The sequence below is a fragment of the Anarhichas minor genome, unplaced genomic scaffold (assembly GCF_050575085.1).
Source record: "Anarhichas minor isolate MPS153535 unplaced genomic scaffold, ASM5057508v1 ptg000051l, whole genome shotgun sequence".
Lineage (NCBI taxonomy): Eukaryota > Metazoa > Chordata > Actinopteri > Perciformes > Anarhichadidae > Anarhichas > Anarhichas minor.
The window spans coordinates 7456592-7480351 of record NW_027466497.1 but is presented as its reverse complement, the minus strand read 5'-3'; the positions used below and the strand labels follow the sequence as shown (position 1 = coordinate 7480351).

General features: G+C 40.3%; 1 protein-coding gene, 1 long non-coding RNA gene and 3 gene segments (V, D, J or C); 1 reads left to right on the top strand and 4 right to left on the bottom strand.

The window, feature by feature from the left end:
- Positions 1-4164: 4164 nt before the first annotated feature.
- Positions 4165-4687, bottom strand: LOC142972069 (Ig kappa-b4 chain C region-like). The segment is given in 1 exon segment: positions 4165-4687. A coding segment is annotated over 1 exon segment (312 nt).
- Positions 4688-8777: 4090 nt separating this feature from the next.
- On the bottom strand, positions 8778-11395 carry LOC142972065 (uncharacterized). Its single transcript, XM_076112867.1, has 3 exons — positions 10919-11395; positions 10491-10773; positions 8778-10287 (listed from the first exon to the last, which is right to left on the bottom strand). Exons 1-3 carry the CDS (start codon positions 11002-11004, stop codon positions 9619-9621), a joined length of 1038 nt encoding a protein of 345 aa, XP_075968982.1. The 5' UTR covers positions 11005-11395; the 3' UTR covers positions 8778-9618.
- A 266-nt stretch (positions 11396-11661) lies between these two features.
- On the bottom strand, positions 11662-13156 carry LOC142972066 (Ig kappa-b4 chain C region-like). The segment is given in 2 exon segments: positions 11662-12188; positions 13002-13156. A coding segment is annotated over 1 exon segment (264 nt).
- Positions 13157-16517: 3361 nt separating this feature from the next.
- On the bottom strand, positions 16518-17029 carry LOC142972067 (Ig kappa-b4 chain C region-like). The segment is given in 1 exon segment: positions 16518-17029. A coding segment is annotated over 1 exon segment (264 nt).
- A 3497-nt stretch (positions 17030-20526) lies between these two features.
- LOC142972064 (uncharacterized) lies at positions 20527-22091 on the top strand. Its single transcript, XR_012959436.1, has 2 exons — positions 20527-20814; positions 21485-22091. It is a non-coding gene; the product is annotated as an uncharacterized LOC142972064 (long non-coding RNA).
- The last annotated feature ends 1669 nt before the right edge of the window (positions 22092-23760 follow it).

Below are 23760 nucleotides of genomic sequence, written 5' to 3'. Positions count from 1 at the left end.
CTAAATACTAAGGAACTGTGCTTCAATGTTTCCTTTCTCATGTCCCTTAGCATAGAAAACACTGGACCGTCATGATTTACCAAAGGAAAAGAGATAATAACATCCAACAATTCCACTACGGCAGCAACATTTACCAAAATGCACCATTCAGCCGTCAATAACATCATCTGTTACTGTTGAATTGCACATTATGCATTAATAGAAAACATCCCTTTAGGAGGAGGGATTCTATTTTGGACAAGAATCCTGAGTTGAATTCTACAACATTCAGATTTGTCACTCTACACATTTTTAATGTTTCATAAATAAAGTTGTTTAAAAACTAAATATGAATCCACTGTAGCAGAGTGAAGGTGCAGTTGGATTTTATTTGCACCGTGGTTGTTTTTTCAACTCTTTCAATAACTTTGTGACATTTTCCATCAAAGGAAAAGTGGTTTAGAATAAATATAGGACGTCAATTCGTTTTACTATTCAGCTGCTGCTATGGAGTCCAAAAGGAAGGAAAGAAACAGCAGGTGGGAAACAGGCAGCAAAACTCCAAACGAATGATACAACAAAGACAAGGAACAAAGAAACTGGGCTGGTATGAACAGTGAATGACTGATGGGGAAGTGGGAACAGGTGAGCAGGAGGTCTGGTGGGTGCAGGGCTAACGAGGGGTCAAACTAATCAGGGCGGGGCCGATAATCAAAACTGGCGGGAAAAAATACAAAGGCAGGAAGTGAAGTGATCTGAAACGGTAGGAGAGGTGGAATACTACACATGGATGACATGAATGAATCAAAGGAAGAACATGGAGCATGGCAGATTATGACATGTAAAAGCAAAACACATCAAATACACACACAATGTAAGAATGCACCAAAAGAAGGAAGGTCCCTCTTAACATGTGTCTTTAGCTGCTTTCTACCACAACTTCCTCAAATCTTTAATAATAATAATAATAATACATTTTATTTATATAGCGCTTTTCATAAAACTCAAAGACACTTTACATTAAAATCATCATATATAAAGCAATACACTAAAAACATAAAATACACAATAGTGGTCACACATTAAAAGCAGTTTTGAACAGGTGGGTTTTGATCTGTGATTTGAATATGGAAAGTTCAGTGCAGTCTCGGATGTGTTTGGGGAGAGAGTTCCAGAGGGAGGGGGCAGATATGGAGAAGGCTCTGTCACCCCATGTCCGGTGCTTGGTCCTGAGTGGAAGAGACAGGAGGTTGGTATCAGAGGAGCGGAGCCGACGGGATGGAGTGTGGTGGTGAAGCAGGTCGGTGAGGTAGGAGGGGGCCTGATTGTGGAGGGCTTTATGAGTGAGGAGAAGGATTTTGTATTGGATCCGTTGTGGGACGGGGAGCCAGTGGAGGTTCTGAAGAACAGGGGTGATGTGGTCGCGGGAGCGGGTGTGGGTGAGCAGGCGAGCAGCAGAGTTCTGGATGTACTGGAGTTTATTTAGGATTTTGGATGATGTGCCGTGGAGAATGCTGTTGCAGTAGTCAATTCTTGAGGTGATGAAGGCGTGGATCAGAGTTTCAGCAGCAGATGAGGAGAGTGATGGGCGGAGACGGGCTATGTTTTTTAAGTGAAAAAAGGCAGTTCTGGTGATTTGTTTGACGTGGTGTTCAAAGGAGAGGTTGCTGTCGAACATGACTCCAAGGTTGCGGATATGTGGGGAGGGAGACAGAGTGGAGTTGTCGATGGTGAGGCAGAAGTTGTTACTGGTTTTGGTGAGGGATTTGGGACCGATGATGATCATGTCAGATTTATCACAGTTCAGTTTGAGGAAGTTGGTTTGCATCCATGATTTAATGTCAGTGAGGCAGCTGGTGAGAGTGGAGTGAGTAGCAGTGGTAATGGCCTTTGTGGAGATGTAGAGCTGGACATCATCGGCGTAGCAGTGAAAGTGAAGACCATGTTGACGGATGATGTTACCAAGAGGGAGCAAGTAGAGGATGAACAGAAGAGGACCAAGCACCGAACCCTGGGGGACGCCTTGAGACAGAGGAGCAGTGGAGGAGGTGCAGTTGTTGATACTGATGAACTGTTGTCTGTTTGTGAGATATGATTTAATCCAGGAGAGAGCAGTTCCAGTGATGTTGAGGGAGGATTCGAGGCGGGAGAGAAGGATGTTGTGGTTGATGGTGTCAAAAGCTGCAGTGAGGTCGAGGAGGATGAGAATGTTGAGGTGACCAGCGTCGGAGGAGAGGAGGAGGTCGTTGGTGACTTTGAGCAGGGCTGTTTCAGTGCTGTGCTGTGAACGGAAACCGGATTGAAATGGCTCGAACAGATCGTTGGAGATGAGGTGGGCTTTGAGTTGTGTGGCGACAATGCGTTCCAGTATTTTTGACAGAAAGGGAAGATTGGAAATGGGACGGAAATTGCTCATGGTGTCAGGGTCAAGTCCAGGTTTTTTGAGGATGGGGGTGACAGCAGCCAGTTTAAGTGTGTGGGTCAAGTCCAGGTTTTTTGAGGATGGGGGTGACAGCAGCCAGTGACAGAGACAGTCCTTGACCAGATTAGATGGTATGGGATCCAGGATGCAGGTGGGGCTTCTCATTCCAGTTGTGAAGTTAGGCATCTCCAATGGGGACACAAGGGAGAACTGAGAAAGGGGCTGAGGGGTGGAGGAGGGGGGGGCAGGTGGAGAGATGGAAAAGGCGGGGGAGGTGTTCAGGTTGCTGTAAATGGTGTCAATTTTTGTTTGAAAAAATGAAAGAAAAGAGTTGCATTTGTTCACTGTGAAGGATGTGGAGGTGTTGTCCTTGGGTTTGAGAAGCTTGTTTATTGTGGAGAAGAGAGCCTTTGGGTTAGAGGAGCCAGACTGTATGAGGTGTGAGTAGTAGGTGGACCGGGCTGAAATGAGAGCGTCTTTGTATTGTTGAAGGTAGTCGGAGAGGGCTTGGAGATGGACTGTTAAACCGGAGTCTTTCAAGCTGGCGCTTTCGAGATTTCATCTGGTGGAGTTCAGGAGTGTACCAGGGAGCCGAGTGTGTGAATGAGACAGTTTTGGTTTTCATGGGAGCCAGTTGATCAAGACAGGAGGAGAGTGTGTCATTGTAGTAGTTTACAAGATCGGAGGGATTATCAGACAGCGGGGCAGGGGAGGCAGACATGGTACTGGCAAGAGAGGCTGAAAGAGTTGTGGGGGAGATAGATTTGAGATTTCTGAAGGATATGGTGCGCTTCATTTTTGGCATGGGGATAGGGATGTCAATGTCCATGGTGATAGCCAGGTGGTCAGAGATGTTGAGGTTGAGGCTGGAGAGTTGCGGTATTGTGAAACCAGTGGAGCAGACCAGATCCAGGATGTGACCTCGGCTGTGGGTGGGGAAGTTGATATGTTGTGTGAAGTTGAAGCATTGTAGTAGTTCCAGGAAATCTTTAGTCTAACACTTCCACAGTTTTGAAGCCAGAGCCACAAAGGCACCTTTAAGCCTTTAGTGATGGAAACACAACAAGCTCTGATCATAGCAGGACAGATGTAGAGGAGAACATGCAGGACAAACTCACAGCTTCACTTCCAATGGCTTCCTTTCATCCTTTAAAACCAGCTAAACACTGTTAGGCTGCATCGAGACAATTATCAGATGTGACGTGAACATAATCCCTTTAGTTCTTCTAAAAATCATCACCTAAAGTTATGAAATATTGGTCATCTGACCCAGTGATCAACCCAGTCTCCTGTGATCTCATGGATCATTTCCACACACACAGACTGTGTTGTCATCGCTTTCATTCAAACATTTTGTTGAATCAATTCTCTTTCATATGCTGATGATATCCCGCTTTCTATTTCTAATCTATTTTCTTTAATGTATTCAGATATTTAAAAAAATGAAAGCAATTAAGTTAAATTCTTACAACACATGAGTCATAATCAAGAGCAGACTCCAGTGGTGTGAGACGATGTAGTTGTTTTCCATCACAATGCTTTTAATGATGTGTCGTTACCAAAGTTAATTCATAACAAAACAAACCTGAAACAACCATGGAGAACATGTTCCCCTTAAAGTATGAAGAAGTGAATATAAAATAAGGATATTGTTGTAATTATTAAGGCTTCATCCTTTATTGTGATTAGTATTCCTGATATAAAATATATGTCACAGAAATAAGTCATGTCTGGTCTATTAATAAAGAGCACAAAGACATTACTATTTGATGACATTTTTATTGTTTTGAACAATTAAAACAAACAATAATACAAAAAGCAAGAAATCATTATGTTGAAACATTTAATGAGGAACAGAGAGAAAGAGAGAGAGAGAGAGAGAGAGAGAGAGAGAGAGAGAGTTACAGACTGAGATCAGTATCAGAGTGAAACCAGCAGCAGAGTCCCAGTGAGTCAGGTCAGGACTGGGAACACTGGTCTCTCCTCAGTGTCTCTGAGAGCGGAGTCTGGGAGCCCTGGGTGGCCTCACAGGTCACAGAGCCCACCTTCCTCCACTGGTCTGCAGGGAGCCTCAGGGTGCTGCTCCAGCTGTAGTGGCCGTCCTTCTCCAGCACCCCGGGGCTCCTGCTCTCCTCCCAGCTGCTGCTGCTGCTGCTGCTGCTGCCGTCCACCTTCCAGGCCAGACTCCAGTCTGAGGGGAAGCCCTTGTTGGCCAGGCACATGAGCGTGGCCTTCCCCTGCTGCAGCTCCTCACTGGAGGGGATCAGCATCGTCAGGGTGGGAGGGACATCACCTAGGAGACACCAATCAGCTTAGAGGACAGGGACCACACAGCTGTCAATCAAGCACCAGACACGTGGACACCTTCACTGTGAGAGAGTTGATTTCCTCCTTGAAGGAGTTTCTGTCAGATGTTCTTTCTGCTCCACCAGTCACTCACTCACACATTGTTTCACTTCCCTTTAAGAAGCCTCTCATGCATATCAGCACAGAGAGAGTCATCATACAGAATGAGCTGAAATATATCAAACTACACTGGAGATAAAACATCAATATGTGGACAAATATTAAAGCTTTATCATCAGAAACCTTAACTAAACATTACTTATAAATATTTAGTGGAAACATTTACAAGTACAGAAAATGAAGTGACTACAATCAAACGTTCTTCATGTGGATGTCAGTCATCAATAAAAACTGTTCACAGATTTTCAAATTTGGAAACAATATTTGACACAATGAAGAAGTTTTGCACATTTTCAAATATCTTCATCTTCAATTAGATCAATTCAGTTTGAATCATTCTGATTCTGAATTAGTTTAAAAACAGTTTTAATTTAGGTTGAAATAAACAAAACTTTTTAAACATTTGTAGAAGTTTTATCTTTTTTACATTTCCAGCTGTTTAAGTTCCAGTAGGAGAGGAATGAGTAAACACATGTTTAGTAAAGCTGCTCTGAGTTAGTCTCCATGATAAAGGAGCAGAAATAAACACATGAATCCTAAAAGTGTACGATTAAAACAAGATGTATTCATCTGCCTCAAACATCCACAAACTACATTTAAAACATTACTTTAGAATAATTAGTTTAGTATTATTGTGCAGAAACTTACTTCCAACATCCAGTCTGGTTCCTCCACCAAAAGTCAACCACAGTGATACAAAGTCATTGAGCCGCCGTACAAAAACCTCTCACTGTAGAGAGACACGCTCTCTGACTCTGACACCAACAAACTCAACAAACACATTCACAGTTTACACATTGCATTTAATAAATGGTTAAATTACTAAAAACTGGTTCAGAAATGATACATATGTATTTAACAATTTATTTTAGAAATGTTAGACATCTATGAGCAATATTAACTTGACTTTCACCAAAATTAATTGATGATTGATCAAGATATTCCTGAAGAAAAACTCTCCAACAAATCCTGACAAATGTAAATAATTATCATAAACTCATGTTTATTTTATACCATAATAAATTAAAAACACTATTTGTGTTTAAATCCGTCCCACAGTGATGTTGATGTGTGTTGTAGTGAATTAGGGAGATTTTACAAAACATTCCAGAAGAAAATGTTTCCATCAAACTCAAAGCAAAGACTCTTATAAATGAGCACTGACACATTCCTGATCAATACTCTGATGAAGTGATTGATCCATTGATAAACAGCATCATCACAGTAATCCAAGTCCCTGTTGGAGTCAGTCAGAGCATTTCCATAGAGAGCCACTTTGCATCAGCAGCACCATGCTCCAGTGCTCTGGGAGAGTTTATAGTCCTGAGAGTTGAACACTGGATGACTGACAGCTGTCCTTCATCACAGCAGAAGACACAGAAATCCTCCTCATCACAAACATGACTTTGATCTGCGTCCTCATCTGGACTCTCCTCTGCTGCTGCTTCACAGGTAAAGTCCAGAGAATCAAACTCCTCTCCTCTATCAACATCCGTCCCTCTGAAATGAAGCCGACTAAACCGTGACGCTGCTTTATGTGTTTGTCTCTGTGTCCTCAGAGTCCAGAGGCCAGGTCACAGTGACTCAGCCTGGAGCAGTGAGCTCTGCTGTGGGAGGCTCCGTCTCCATCACATGTAGGACCAGTCAGGATGTTTATTACGATGGTTCAGACCACCTTTTAGCCTGGTACCAACAGAGAGATGGAGAAACTCCTAAACTGCTTATCTATAGAGCAACTTCTCGACAATCAGGGATTTCAGATCGTTTTACAGGCAGTGGATCAAACTCTGACTTCACTCTGACCATCAGTGGAGTCCAGACTGAAGATGCAGCAGTTTACTACTGTCAGAGTTTACATCAGATCAGCAGTCAGTGGGTGTTCACACAGTGAAAAAGCGTCGTACAAAAACCTCCCTCAGTCAGAATGAACAGAAACTGAACTGACTGCTGCAGCTGGAAGCTACTGCAGAGACTGATACACTTCACTGAAGACACACACACACACACACACACACACACGCACACACACACACACACACTTGAGAAGATGACTCTTCTTCACCTCTATCTTTAACAGCATATTTATCGACATAACAAAAGACTTTTTAAACATGAAGATGAATTATCTCCACTTGACTTTGCATTTCATAATGAACACTTTGCATCTTTTTTGTCAGAAAGTAATCAAGAAAAGCTTCATATGTAGCACCGTTTTAGCCCAGACTACATTTGACCTTTTTATTAAAATATAATGTTAGGATTTGGAGAACAGGTAGCAGGATCAGGACCCAACACAGATACAGATGAGGAGGAAGATGGAACAATTCAATGCTTTGTTTGAAATGGCTTACAGGCATGGTCTGCTGTTTAACAGTCTCTGTTGCTTAGGAAGGTTCCTAATTAAGTGAAATAAACCTGAATTATCTAAGTGGCAGCCATGATAAAAGCAGGTCTAAATCTCTAAATACTAAGGAACTGTGCTTCAATGTTTCCTTTCTCATGTCCCTGAGCATAGAAAACACTGGACCGTCATGATTTACCAAAGGAAAAGAGATAATAACATCCAACAATTCCACTACGGCAGCAACATTTACCAAAATGCACCATTCAGCCGTCAATAACATCATCTGTTACTGTTGAATTGCACATTATGCATTAATAGAAAACATCCCTTTAGGAGGAGGGATTCTATTTTGGACAAGAATCCTGAGTTGAATTCTACAACATTCAGATTTGTCACTCTACACATTTTTAATGTTTCATAAATAAAGTTGTTTAAAAACTAAATATGAATCCACTGTAGCAGAGTGAAGGTGCAGTTGGATTTTATTTGCACCGTGGTTGTTTTTTCAACTCTTTCAATAACTTTGTGACATTTTCCATCAAAGGAAAAGTGGTTTAGAATAAATATAGGACGTCAGTTTGTTTTACTATTCAGCTGCTGCTATGGAGTCCAAAAGGAAGGAAAGAAACAGCAGGTGGGAAACAGGCAGCAAAACTCCAAACGAATGATACAACAAAGACAAGGAACAAAGAAACTGGGCTGGTATGAACAGTGAATGACTGATGGGGAAGTGGGAACAGGTGAGCAGGAGGTCTGGTGGGTGCAGGGCTAACGAGGGGTCAAACTAATCAGGGCGGGGCCGATAATCAAAACTGGCGGGAAAAAATACAAAGGCAGGAAGTGAAGTGATCTGAAACGGTAGGAGAGGTGGAATACTACACATGGATGACATGAATGAATCAAAGGAAGAACATGGAGCATGGCAGATTATGACATGTAAAAGCAAAACACATCAAATACAGACACAATGTAAGAATGCACCAAAAGAAGGAAGGTCCCTCTTAACATGTGTCTTTAGCTGCTTTCTACCACAACTTCCTCAAATCTTTAGTCTAACACTTCCACAGTTTTGGAGCCAGAGCCACAAAGGCACCTTTAAGCCTTTAGAGATGGAAACGCAACAAGCTCTGATCATAGCAGGACAGATGTAGAGGAGAACATGCAGGACAAACTCACAGCTTCGCTTCCAATGGCTTCCTTTCATCCTTTAAAACCAGCTAAACACTGTTAGGCTGCATCGAGACAATTATCAGATGTGACGTGAACATAATCCCTTTAGTTCTTCTAAAAATCATCACCTAAAGTTATGAAATGTTGGTGATCTGACCCAGTGATCAACCCAGTCTCCTGTGATCTCATGGATCATTTCCACACACACAGACTGTGTTGTCATCGCTTTCATTCAAACATTTTGTTGAATCAATTCTCTTTCATATGACGCTGATGATATCCCGCTTTCTATTTCTAATCTATTTTCTTTAATGTATTCAGATATTTTAAAAAATGAAACCAATTAAGTTAAATTCTTACAACACATGAGTCATAATCAAGAGCAGACTCCAGTGGTGTGAGACGATGTAGTTGTTTTCCATCACAATGCTTTTAATGATGTGTCGTTACCAAAGTTAATTCATAACAAAACAAACCTGAAACAACCATGGAGAACATGTTCCCCTTAAAGTATGAAGAAGTGAATATAAAATAAGGATATTGTTGTAATTATTACAGTTTTTCTCGATTGCTAAGACACATTTCTTGAAACGGTCACCCATTTTCTCAAAACTGTAAACACAAAACCTCATCTTCAAGCACTATTTACAAAACCTCTGAATCCTCTTGCAAAATGAAACTTTCGCCTCAAAACAGTTTTACCTGTGCTCAAAATCAAACACTGCTCTCAAATCATAAACAAAGTGATCAAAATAATATACACTATCAAGCAGTCAGTAAACAATACACCAATAAATATAAAACACATTGTTCAAAACATATAGTTCTCAGGGAGAAGTAGATTTTTAATCTCAAAACAAATTTCATATCAACGAAAACATGTTCTATTACAGTATCTCAAAATTGATCAGAAATTACTACTGTGCTTTGCTCTTTGCAATTTCTTTTGTTCTTCCTCCTCCTTGTACCCCTATTTTTACAGTACTGTACCCTGCGTCTCACAAACGTGTCCTTTGTCTCTGTGATACTGTAATTCTTGTTCTTTGTTGATATGAACCTGCAACCAGTCAAAATCTATTGAGCAGTCAGTACTGTTCCTGTAACAAATAGAAAGCACGATGTTCAAGGCCATACAATTTGTTTATTGTACATTATACAGCCTACAATGCACTGTAGGCCTACTACAGTATACAATACTACAGTAAAAGGGACAAAAATCAAAGGAGTCAACATGTCATCAATGTGCTTCTTCTTGTCTTTGGGCTGGGTCAGGCCAGAGCACTTCGTCGACATCACAAGCAATATTTTCTCTCCTGAGGCAACGGGGGAAGAAGCCTCTTGTGTGCCGTATCCAGCCCTGACATGATTCCTCACCTATATCACCACAGGCTAATTCCATGGCTTGCAGCAGATTTACTCTGGTGTAGGGTTGTCTATCATACACTTTCCATCTCCATGAGGAGAAAAACTCCTCAATCGCATTCAGGAAAGGCGAGTATGGAGGGAGGTACAAGGTCATAAACTGACCATTGATGTTAAACCATTCCCTTACCTGAGCAGCTCGGTGGAAACTGACATTGTCCAGCACTATCACATTGGTGGGAATGGGATTCTCATTTAGCTCTTGACCCTGCTGCTCAAATAAAATATCTCTTAGATTGGCCAGAAATCTTAGAAGATGCTGGGTGTTATATGGCCCGAGTGTAACATGGTGATGTAGAACACCGTGGTTGCTGATAGCAGCACAGATTGTGACATTGCCACCTCGTTGACCAGGGACTTCAACAATGGCCCGCTGTCCAATCACGTTTCGGCCTCTCCTTCTCCTCTTTGTTAGATTGAAGCCTGCTTCATCGACAAAGATTAACTCATGGGGTCTGTCCAAGGATTCCAAGTCAAATATTGTCTGTGTAGGAACACAATATAATGTATGTAGAATTTAGTAAGTTGTACAGAGACAGTGCTATATTGTAGAGTTCAATTAGGCCTACTGTATGCACTTCTGATTCACATACATTGTATGTACTGAAGAGTAATGTCATTCACATAGTATGTGGCAGTACTGTAGACAATCTGGATTACAGTAAATGTGTCTGAATGTACACTTACTTGCACATACTGAGCTCGCAGTTCTTTCACCCTTGGTGAGTTGCGCTCAAAAGGTACTCTGTATACTTGTTTCATTCGTATCCTGTTACGATGGAGGACACGGTCAATTGTGGAAATGCTCACACTGTCGATTCCCTGGAAGTGTGTGTTGTCTTGTATCACTCGTTCCTGGATTTCTCTGAGTCGTATTAAATCATCTTGAAGGACCATGCCCACTATAACGGTCTCTTGCTCCTGAGTGAATATAGCTCTCCTTCCACCTGCATGTGGCAGCCTTGCAGTTCTACAAAAAGTAGATGTGCAGTTACAAAACATATTCATGCAGTACAATACATACAGTGATGAACTTTACAAATGTCTATTGAAACAGCTGCATATAGTGTAGTACAGTAAATTTGCAATTACAAAAATACAGTAGCATACTGTACCTGTTCTCTTCTCTGAATGTCCTCACTATGGTGGACACAGAAAATCGGCCCAAATTGGGGTGCACTCTAAGTCCTGCTTCCCTCATTGTCAGTCCGTGGACTATAACATGGTCTATGACTGTTGCTCGAATTTCATCAGATATTTCCACTCTTTGTCTTCCTCTTCCTATTCGTCCTCCTCTTCCTCTTTCTTGCCCTCCTCCTCTTCCTCCTCGTCGCCCACCTCACATACGCACTTGTCCTCGTCCTCTCACATTGTTTCTTCTATCCATTCTCAGACTTTCTCCTTCCCACCTTCAACCACCTGTTTGCTCTCTAAACTGGCTTATATTGGTTGTGTCACATCATTTGATACAAGTGAAATCAATTTTGAGTGATTGTGTTTAATCAATGACATGTGTTCTCTATTTGTATTTGATTGTTGCCACTTGTGTTTACCAGTATGGATGACATGTGCATTAGAGTGCAGAATGTGTTTTGAGTTTTGCTGAAAAGTCTAAGTGAGATCTGCAAATTGTGTTTTACCAAGTGAAATAGTTTAAGGTATTGACAACAGACTGCACAATTAGCTAAACGAGTTCAGGCAACTGAGAACTTTGTTCAGCCAATGGGTTTTAGTGTTTTAGCAATTGAGAAAAACTGTAAGGCTTCATCCTTTATTGTGATTAGTATTCCTGATATAAAATATATGTCACAGAAATAAGTCATGTCTGGTCTATTAATAAAGAGCACAAAGACATTACTATTTGATGACATTTTTATTGTTTTGAACAATTAAAACAAACAATAATACAAAAAGCAAGAAACCGTTATGTTGAAACATTTAATGAGGAACAGAGAGAAAGAGAGAGAGAGAGAGAGAGAGAGAGAGAGAGAGAGAGTTACAGACTGAGATCAGTATCAGAGTGAAACCAGCAGCAGAGTCCCAGTGAGTCAGGTCAGGACTGGGAACACTGGTCTCTCCTCAGTGTCTCTGAGAGCGGAGTCTGGGAGCCCTGGGTGGCCTCACAGGTCACAGAGCCCACCTTCCTCCACTGGTCTGCAGGGAGCCTCAGGGTGCTGCTCCAGCTGTAGTGGCCGTCCTTCTCCAGCACCCCGGGGCTCCTGCTCTCCTCCCAGCTGCTGCTGCTGCTGCTGCTGCTGCCGTCCACCTTCCAGGCCAGACTCCAGTCTGAGGGGAAGCCCTTGTTGGCCAGGCACATGAGCGTGGCCTGCTGCAGCTCCTCACTGGAGGGGGGCAGCACCGTCAGGGTGGGGACGACTCGACCCACTGCAGAGAGAGATTCATGAAGTTCATGAGGCTACTAGTTCTGTTGGTCTTCCTCAGATCGGATCAAACTGATCTCAAACGTTTCACTTCCCTCTCTGAGCTCATTAACCATGACAACAGACAGGCATCACTGCTGAACCATGACAACAGACAGGTTTCAGTACTGAAGATAAAACATATAAACTGACCTTATTTTACGAAACTTTCTGAGTTTCACACTTCAAAATATCACGATAAAAATGAAGATTGTGAGGCTTTTATAGTATTAAGTATCTTAAGTATTTCTAGTTTCAAGCCAACACCTCATACATGATGACATGTGTTTGTTCTCTTCATGTGAGCAGGAATCATCACTGAACAGTCTGCTTCATTACTGACACATAACTAATATTGTTAACTGCTGAAATACTCTTTCAAACTCTTACGACATGTTTATTAGCTTTAAATCATCAGTCTGGGAGAAAAAGTCAGAACCACATTAAACACTGAACTAACAATAAATAATTACTATTCATTCTTTAGCCGTAATATCAAAACTTTAACTTTTAAAATTATTTTCTGCATGAAAAGTAATGCAGAGTAGTTACAGTGAAATTATGATAATGAATCAACTTAAAGTTAAAAGTTTTGTGCAACAACATTATTCATCGGAGTGGATTTTCATCGAGCTATCGACACTGAAGACTTCAAGAATTGTTACAAATATATAAGATTTTAAATATTAGAGAAAATATTACAGTAAGCTCTACAGCTATGACATTCAAACATAATACATGTGTAATGTAAGTTATTAAGGGAGTCGATCGTACTTACAGTTAACATCCAGTCTGGTTCCTCCACCGAACGTGTTCCACAGTGATACAAAGTCATTGAGCCGCCGTACAAAAACCTCTCACTGTAGAGAGACACGCTCTCTGACTCTGACACCAACAAACTCAACAAACACATTCACAGTTTACACAGTTTATGTTATAAATGGTTAAATTACTTTAAAATGAATTCACAAACGATACATATGTATTTAACAATGGATTTGTTTCGTTTTAAACATCTATGAGTAATATTAATCGGTCTTTAAGTAAAACTAATTGATGAATGATCAAGATATTCCCAGAGAAAGACAATTATTCCTTTGAATTGTAAATAATTATCATAAACTCATGTTTATTTTATTCTATGATGAATTAAAAACAATATATATTTGTGTTTAAATCCGTCCCACAGTGATGTTGATGTGTGTTGTAGTGAATTAGGGAGATTTTACAAAACATTCCAGAAGAAAATGTTTCCATCAAACTCAAAGCAACGACTCTTATAAATGAGCACTGACACATTCCTGATCAATACTCTGATGAAGTGATTGATCCATTGATAAACAGCATCATCACAGTAATCCAAGTCCCTGTTGGAGTCAGTCAGAGCATTTCCATAGAGAGCCACTTTGCATCAGCAGCACCATGCTCCAGTGCTCTGGGAGAGTTTATAGTCCTGAGAGTTGAACACTGGATGACTGACAGCTGTCCTTCATCACAGCAGAAGACACAGAAATCCTCCTCATCACAAACATGACTTTGATCTGCGTCCTCATCTGGACTCTCCTCTGCTGCTGCTTCACAGGTAAAGTCCAGAGAATCAAACTCCTCTCCTCTATCAACATCCGTCCCTCTGAAATGAAGCCGACTAAACCGTGACGCTGCTTTATGTGTTTGTCTCTGTGTCCTCAGAGTCCAGAGGCCAGGTCACAGTGACTCAGCCTGGAGCAGTGAGCTCTGCTGTGGGAGGCTCCGTCTCCATCACATGTAGGACCAGTCAGAATGTTTATGTGTATAGCTCACATCACCTTTTAGCCTGGTACCAACAGAGAGATGGAGAAACTCCTAAACTGCTTATCTATTGGGCAACTTCTCGACAATCAGGGATTTCAGGTCGTTTTACAGGCAGTGGATCAAACTCTGACTTCACTCTGACCATCAGTGGAGTCCAGACTGAAGATGCAGCAGTTTACTACTGTCAGAGTGCACATCACATCAGCAGTCAGTGGGTGTTCACGCAGTGAAAAAGCGTCGTACAAAAACCTCCCTCAGTCAGAATGAACAGAAACTGAACTGACTGCTGCAGCTGGAAGCTACTGCAGAGACTGATACACTTCACTGAAGACACACACACACACACACACACACACACACACACACACACACACTTGAGAAGATGACTCTTCTTCACCTCTATCTTTAACAGCATATTTATCGACATAACAAAAGACTTTTTAAACATGAAGATGAATTATCTCCACTTGACTTTGCATTTCATAATGAACACTTTGCATCTTTTTTGTCAGAAAGTAATCAAGAAAAGCTTCATATGTAGCACCGTTTTAGCCCAGACTACATTTGACCTTTTTATTAAAATATAATGTTAGGATTTGGAGAACAGGTAGCAGGATCAGGACCCAACACAGATACAGATGAGGAGGAAGATGGAACAATTCAATGCTTTGTTTGAAATGGCTTACAGGCATGGTCTGCTGTTTAACAGTCTCTGTTGCTTAGGAAGGTTCCTAATTAAGTGAAATAAACCTGAATTATCTAAGTGGCAGCCATGATAAAAGCAGGTCTAAATCTCTAAATACTAAGGAACTGTGCTTCAATGTTTCCTTTCTCATGTCCCTGAGCATAGAAAACACTGGACCGTCATGATTTACCAAAGGAAAAGAGATAATAACATCCAACAATTCCACTACGGCAGCAACATTTACCAAAATGCACCATTCAGCCGTCAATAACATCATCTGTTACTGTTGAATTGCACATTATGCATTAATAGAAAACATCCCTTTAGGAGGAGGGATTCTATTTTGGACAAGAATCCTGAGTTGAATTCTACAACATTCAGATTTGTCACTCTACACATTTTTAATGTTTCATAAATAAAGTTGTTTAAAAACTAAATATGAATCCACTGTAGCAGAGTGAAGGTGCAGTTGGATTTTATTTGCACCGTGGTTGTTTTTTCAACTCTTTCAATAACTTTGTGACATTTTCAATCAAAGGAAAAGTGGTTTAGAATAAATATAGGACGTCAGTTTGTTTTACTATTCAGCTGCTGCTATGGAGTCCAAAAGGAAGGAAAGAAACAGCAGGTGGGAAACAGGCAGCAAAACTCCAAACGAATGATACAACAAAGACAAGGAACAAAGAAACTGGGCTGGTATGAACAGTGAATGACTGATGGGGAAGTGGGAACAGGTGAGCAGGAGGTCTGGTGGGTGCAGGGCTAACGAGGGGTCAAACTAATCAGGGCGGGGCCGATAATCAAAACTGGCGGGAAAAAATACAAAGGCAGGAAGTGAAGTGATCTGAAACGGTAGGAGAGGTGGAATACTACACATGGATGACATGAATGAATCAAAGGAAGAACATGGAGCATGGCAGATTATGACATGTAAAAGCAAAACACATCAAATACAGACACAATGTAAGAATGCACCAAAAGAAGGAAGGTCCCTCTTAACATGTGTCTTTAGCTGCTTTCTACCACAACTTCCTCAAATCTTTAGTCTAACACTTCCACAGTTTTGGAGCCAGAGCCACAAAGGCACCTTTAAGCCTTTAGAGATGGAAACACAACAAGCTCTGATCATAGCAGGACAGATGTAGAGGAGAACATGCAGGACAAACTCACAGCTTCGCTTCCAATGGCTTCCTTTCATCCTTTAAAACCAGCTAAACACTGTTAGGCTGCATCGAGACAATTATCAGATGTGACGTGAACATAATCCCTTTAGTTCTTCTAAAAATCATCACCTAAAGTTATGAAATATTGGTGATCTGACCCAGTGATCAACCCAGTCTCCTGTGATCTCATGGATCATTTCCACACACACAGACTGTGTTGTCATCGCTTTCATTCAAACATTTTGTTGAATCAATTCTCTTTCATATGACGCTGATGATATCCCGCTTTCTATTTCTAATCTATTTTCTTTAATGTATTCAGATATTTAAAAAAATGAAACCAATTAAGTTAAATTCTTACAACACATGCGTCATAATCAAGAGCAGACTCCAGTGGTGTGAGACGATGTAGTTGTTTTCCATCACAATGCTTTTAATGATGTGTCGTTACCAAAGTTAATTCATAACAAAACAAACCTGAAACAACCATGGAGAACATGTTCCCCTTAAAGTATGAAGAAGTGAATATAAAATAAGGATATTGTTGTAATTATTAAGGCTTCATCCTTTATTGTGATTAGTATTCCTGATATAAAATATATGTCACAGAAATAAGTCATGTCTGGTCTATTAATAAAGAGCACAAAGACATTACTATTTGATGACATTTTTATTGTTTTGAACAATTAAAACAAACAATAATACAAAAAGCAAGAAACCATTATGTTGAAACATTTAATGAGGAACGGAGAGAAAGAGAGAGAGAGAGAGAGAGAGAGAGAGAGAGAGAGAGAGAGAGAGAGTTACAGACTGAGATCAGTATCAGAGTGAAACCAGCAGCAGAGTCCCAGTGAGTCAGGTCAGGACTGGGAACACTGGTCTCTCCTCAGTGTCTCTGAGAGCGGAGTCTGGGAGCCCTGGGTGGCCTCACAGGTCACAGAGCCCACCTTCCTCCACTGGTCTGCAGGGAGCCTCAGGGTGCTGCTCCAGCTGTAGTGGCCGTCCTTCTCCAGCACCCCGGGGCTCCTGCTCTCCTCCCAGCTGCTGCTGCTGCTGCTGCTGCTGCCGTCCACCTTCCAGGCCAGACTCCAGTCTGAGGGGAAGCCCTTGTTGGCCAGGCACATGAGCGTGGCCTGCTGCAGCTCCTCACTGGAGGGGGGCAGCACCGTCAGGGTGGGAGGGACATCACCTAGGAGACACCAATCAGCTTAGAGGACAGGGACCACACAGCTGTCAATCAAGCACCAGACACGTGGACACCTTCACTGTGAGAGAGTTGATTTCCTCCTTTAAGGAGTTTCTGTCAGATGTTCTTTCTGCTCCACCAGTCACTCACTCACACATTGTTTCACTTCCCTTTAAGAAGCCTCTCATGCATATCAGCACAGAGAGAGTCATCATACAGAATGAGCTGAAATATATCAAACTACACTGGAGATAAAACATCAATATGTGGACAAATATTAAATCTTTATCATCAGAAACCTTAACTAAACATTACTTATAAATATTTAGTGGAAACATTTACAAGTACAGAAAATGAAGTGACTACAATCAAACGTTCTTCATGTGGATGTCAGTCATCAATAAAAACTGTTCACAGTTTTTCAAATTTTGAAACAATATTTGACACAATGAAGAAGTTTTGCACATTTTCAAATATCTTTATCTTCACTCGGTTCAATTATATTTGAATCATTCTGATTCTGAATTAATTTAAAAATAGTTTTAATTAAGGTCGAAATAAACAAAACTTTTTAAACATTTGTAGAAGTTTTATCTTTTTAACATTTCCAGCTGTTTAAGTTCCAGTAGGAGAGGAATGAGTAAACACATGTTTAGTAAAGCTGCTCTGAGTTAGTCTCCATGATAAAGGAGCAGAAATAAACACATGAATCCTAAAAGTGTACGATTAAAACAAGATGTATTCATCTGCCTCAAACATCCACAAACTACATTTAAAACATTACTTTAGAATAATTAGTTTAGTATTATTGTGCAGAAACTTACTTCCAACATCCAGTCTGGTTCCTCCACCAAAAGTCAACCACAGTGATACAAAGTCATTGAGCCGCCGTACAAAAACCTCTCACTGTAGAGAGACACGCTCTCTGACTCTGACACACTGAACTAAAACTACAAACACTGAAGATGCAACTTTACCATTGAAGTAAAGTTATGATTTATTCCCCAGTTTATAGTTTTACTTTCCTAACAATTAGTTTTTTCAATTTCTGTTGCTGTGAACTTTGTTTCTTTATGCAACATAACTGTTGAAAAAGTCGTCCATGAAAATTAAAAGACAACTATTTGTTTCTACATTGTTGAATATAAAAGAATACAAAGACCAATGACTTCTGAAATAATAAATATTCAAACATTTGACTTACTTCCAACATCCAGTCTGGTTCCTCCACCGAACGTGTACCACAGTGATACAAAGTCATTGAGCCGCCGTACAAAAACCTCTCACTGTAGAGAGACACGCTCTCTGACTCTGACACAAACAAACTCAACAAACACATTCACAGTTTACACATTGCATTTAATAAATGGTTAAAGTACTAAAAACTGATTCAGAAATGATACATATGTATTTAACAATTTATTTTAGAAATGTTCGACATCTATGATCAATATTAACTTGACTTTCACCAAAATCAATTGATGATTGATCAAGATATTCCTGAAGAAAAACTCTCCAACAAATCCTGACAAATGTAAATAATTATCATAAACTCATGTTTATTTTTTACCGTGATTAATTAAAATCAATATTTGTGTTTAAATCCGTCCCACAGTGATGTTGATGTGTGTTGTAGTGAATTAGGGAGATTTTACAAAACATTCCAGAAGAAAATGTTTCCATCAAACTCAAAGCAAAGACTCTTATAAATGAGCACTGACACATTCCTGATCAATACTCTGATGAACTCATATTTCATTGTGCAACCGTGTGTTTTAAATTTTAAATAAGTGAACCTTGTAAAGTTCTCACAATAATTTAAAACACGAACATCTACAATTCCATGAGAAGTGGACATCTTCTGAGAAAGATTGTGTCCCATTAAGAATGAATTTACAAGACTGACTTGAGACTTTAGACTTTACGTACAGCAAGTTCAATTCAATTCAATTTAATTTAATTACATTTAACTTCTCTAGCCCAAAATCACAAATTTGCCCCAGAGGGCGTAACAACCTGTAAAGTCCAAACCTATAGTTGTTAATTATAATAGTTTTAAGGTATACTGAACATACTGTATATACCAAACATCAAACCACATTTGTTAAATATTGAGAAACAGTGAATGAATCATGGTCTCAACAGGTGGTCACAATAACCAGTCAGGTTCCACAATAGCGCCCTAAAGAACATCCGCCATTACGCCAGCTTTGCTTTTTCACACTGAACCATCAACGGCAGCAGTCTGAGGAGGATCTGGTGGATGGATGGAAAATGGCAATGAAGGAGCTTGAAATGTAATCAATAAAGACTGAAACTCAATTCTAAATGCAACTGCTAACCAGTCGTGATGGTGAGATGAAGCTTCATGAAACATTAAAGCTTTCCAGCAAATTGGTTCATTTCTTGAGGCTTCATTTTGCTCACAAAACCTCCTGCTGGCCAAAAAATGTAAAAGGCAAATCTAATACAGAAGACCTCCACCATGTAATTTGTGATATAAGGACAATATTTGTGTTGTTAAAGTGGCAGTTATTTGTTTTTATTCAGAAAAGATAATTCCTCAATGTGTTACGGCTTTACTTGTTATTAATCATTGGTCTAAAACGATACCAGCCTTGATATGAGCTTCACAAAAAACGTCCTGGATTACTCCACACAAGCTCGAGCCTCGACGCAACACACAAAAGTCTCAAAAAATGTTAGTGACAGAATATGCCAGACAGTTGTCAATAAGGCCTTCTTTGCTCGTTTTTCGCAGGGTTCATTTTAACCTTTTAACTACTATCCCTATTTTTAGGCCTCTGCTCGAAAATTGCATACCCATACTCAAGAGAGTCCACAGGTCTAACTACAAGGTCTATTTTAATAATTTTGATGGTCTATACAGGTAACACTTGTGAGATGTGTTCAATTGTGTAAATATTGTGTATATGTTACTGGTTAATAGTGAATGAAGATGGCACACAGCTCAAATTGAAAAAAGTTTCAGGTTCGCCTGAAGAAAAAGCATTTTCATTGAACATTTTTTTGGAATTATTGCAGAGTGAAGCCTACAAATACTCCTGTGTCATAGCACAACAGGTTTGTGGTCTCTGCTAATTGTACTTAGATTGAGTGAAGCAGGCCAGCATAATAGGAGGTCTGAGTACATAATTTCAAGCCGAATTATCATTTCTCTCTCATGCTCTATTCTAATTTTATATACTATATAACTATATATTTCACTTTTTTATCACTCATATTATTCAATACATCCTAATACAGCCGTTTGAAATGATTTTGAGAGCAAGGGTCCTCTCAGAGCATGTTTCTGGCTCTCATCTCTAGGATTTTCTCAGTTCATGTGTGTGTATGGGGCTGTAGGTCAGCCTATCATCGGTCGATTTCAGTCAATAAGCCCTACTTCAACACGTCAGAGTCTCAGGAAGGCGTGTGTCGAATTTGGTGTTGATTGACAGAAGTTTCAGCCAGTAAAGTTGCAAGAAGTGCCGCGTGTCCCGGGGCATAAATTTCCACTAGCAGGAAGTCTGACCGCTCGCCCATGCTGGATTGACCGCTCTTATTCTGGAAACAGCTCGGAAGTAAACAGGATGCAGTTGGCAACAATGACTCCAGCTTTGAAACGGATAATCTGCGACGTTATTGTCCTCATCTTTCATAAAACCGGACCAAACACCCACGATTTATTTCGGCGGAGGGCAGTACGATGGCACCTTTGTCCACTCACAGCTGTCTACTGCGTCGACGGAGAGAAAAACCAAAGGTATTTATGTGTTCGGCCACGTGTGCTAAAGCTATAAAATGCATTGCAACGCATGGTAGCCGCTAGCATCAGGGTGCAAATATTGATTTGCTGTACTCATAACGGCGATTTCTGGCCAGGCTTTCATGATTGTATGCCACATTTTCTAGATGCTTATACTAGTAGCCTAGTTGTGTTTGGAGTGTGTAAGAAGTGACTTAGATGATAGTGTTGCCCATACGTTGCTGTTTAATCCGTAAAAAAAACTGGACAAATCCACAATACTGACGAACAATCAGGCTATTTTCCGAACAATATTTTCAGGGGTGCTGAGCCCGAGACTCGTAGCCAGAAGGTTAAAGGCTGGGCCACAGAGCCCATCGCTCCCAGCACCACCAGGAGGGAGGAGCGTCCTCCCGACGTTGTGTGTGTTTATCATACAGCAGCTACCAAACTACAGTACGGCCAGCGAATGCAGAGCAGAGTTAGCAAGAGAGATGGGTCCTGATCAGTCGTTTGTAGCTCAGATTAAAGCACAAGGTTTTAATAATAATGGAAATTTATGAAAGTAAGAATTCAAGGAGCAAAGTAATCTGGGCTAGTCTTTGTTTAAACGTGTTGTAGATATAACCTTTATTTGAAGGCGGTTGATGTGTATTTTCTTCAGGATTGTTGTGTTTTCTCTCTCCAGAGCTGCGGAGAATAATCGGCATCATGGGACACACCTGGGCCCCGTGTGCACCTCCAACGCGGTCTCATTCACAATTCATTCTTACTTTTTAATCATCAAGATGATTAGTAAATATATTTTACCCAGACATTAAGAAAATATAGATCAATTTCAGCCATTAGTAAATATAAATACATTTCACTAGATTGTTAGTAATCCGCTGAGTTACAGATGTGTCTTTCCCAACGTATGTCTATTGGAAAAAGTATTTTTTTGGCCCGGAAATTGTAATTCCACCGTTTGGCCACCATGTGAAATTAGCACGTGCAGCAGTCCATAGCCCACTCCGGGATCCAGTCCCAGATGGGCAGAGAGCAGAAGCATGTCGGCAGCAAGGCAGCGAGGTAACCGTCCATGTTCGCCATTAGCGTAGCAGTCTTTGGAGGATGCTGAAACAAGCTAACTGTTGCTAGTAGCTAGCTACGGCTCGATTCAAATAAAAAAGGGAAATGTAAAGCTGAAAAAATGAAATCTGGAGTCTGCTTAAAATGCCAAAATAAAATGTCTTTTTTTGTTTAAAATGTCATAATCGGGACAGTGTGCCAATAAAAACGATTTAAACCTGCAACCCATCACGTACGTACCTTAATCACACCATCAATCATCATTCATACTTTGAGCTGGAAGAGAAAGCGAGCTAAATGAAATCAACACTTTCCATTTCTGGACTGAAGCGCTCAATACAAAATGTTCAGAACATTTTGTTCCTAAATGACTTTGAAAAGCTTGTTGTTGTGGAATCTCCAAACCATTAGCTGTGTCAACAACATCACTGATCACTGAATCACGCACCCGTCTGTGCAGTCAGGACATTCATGTTACAACAATCTGGAATGTTTTGTTCATTTTTAATGAGCAGCGTGGTGAACAACAGAGGGATTAATATCTGTAATTATGAATCTCACTGAGGTCTTTTTAGGTGACTCATGAACCAATTGACATGAAGGAAACTCGCAGTAGCCCTCGTACTGACACGAATGTAATAGTTATAGCCAACGACTACCAAATCAAAATATCACGGTTGACCAGCGACAAGCGCACAATGTGAAACACTCAGAGTTTCAAACTTGTGGTTAACGCTGTGAAATGAAACACAACTACTCGGTTGGGTTCAGGAAAAGATTGTGAAATCCTTAGTTAGGTTAAGACAACAAAACTACTTAGTTGGGTTAGAAAAGATCATGTTTTTTTGTACGTAAGTTAAGTACGCTACATAAGCTAACTTACGCACAAACGGGACACAAACAGCGGCCTCCTGGGTGAAAGTGCTGCGTTTGTTTGACCCATTCATCGGGTGCTATTGTTTGGTGCTTTAAGGTTTACAGAAACATAACCATGTAGCTAATATCTTTGAAAACCTTAAAGGATAAGGAGGGTGAAAGATATTTTTCTTAATGTGATCAAATCACATTCAAAGATCTAAGCCACCTAAGCTTTATCTGTGTATCAACATCCTGATATATCTTATCCCTCTTTTTCACAGAGCTGCTACTGTTGGCCATACAACCTATCAATGTTGTTTAATTAACAACACCACTTAGCTGCAATATAATCACAATAATAGTGCCTGAACACATCATAAAGAAGTGAAATCATGTGTTGTGAGCGAATACTGTCTTGCAAAACTGTAGATTGTGGGAAAGAAAATGTAATACATCGTTGGTAAACATTTTTGTACACTTGCCAGATACGTTATTACATTTATTCTCAATAAATACACAAAAAAATGAACTCGCCTATATTTAATCGCCTCCAAAACACAATTTCTGTTGATTTGCTTACAGGAAATCTGGCAAATTAATATCATAAGAGTCACGATAATTATATGGACTACTGGTTTGTTGTTTGTTCATTTTAAATTTCACAACTCTATGTTGTTGAAAAAAGGCATTCAAACAAAAGTGATTATTGTAATTATTATTAAATAACGACTGAACCTACATTGATATCGAATTCAGCAAATCTTTTTTTCACAAAATAAACTTCATGACTCAGCAGATCAGTTACAAATGTGTCAGTTCCTGTGAGTGCATATCTACAGCATGTCTTTTCATTGTTTACACTCTGTTTGAAAACAAAGAAATGTACATTCTGTGTGTGACACAACAATAGAGCTCAAACCCTGCATGTCAAACAGACGTCAGTGCAGGACTCTCTGGAACACTAAGCTCTGCCCCATTGAGCCACCATCATATCCATTTGTGTTGATGGAAAAATAGATCAGGAAAAGTGGACTG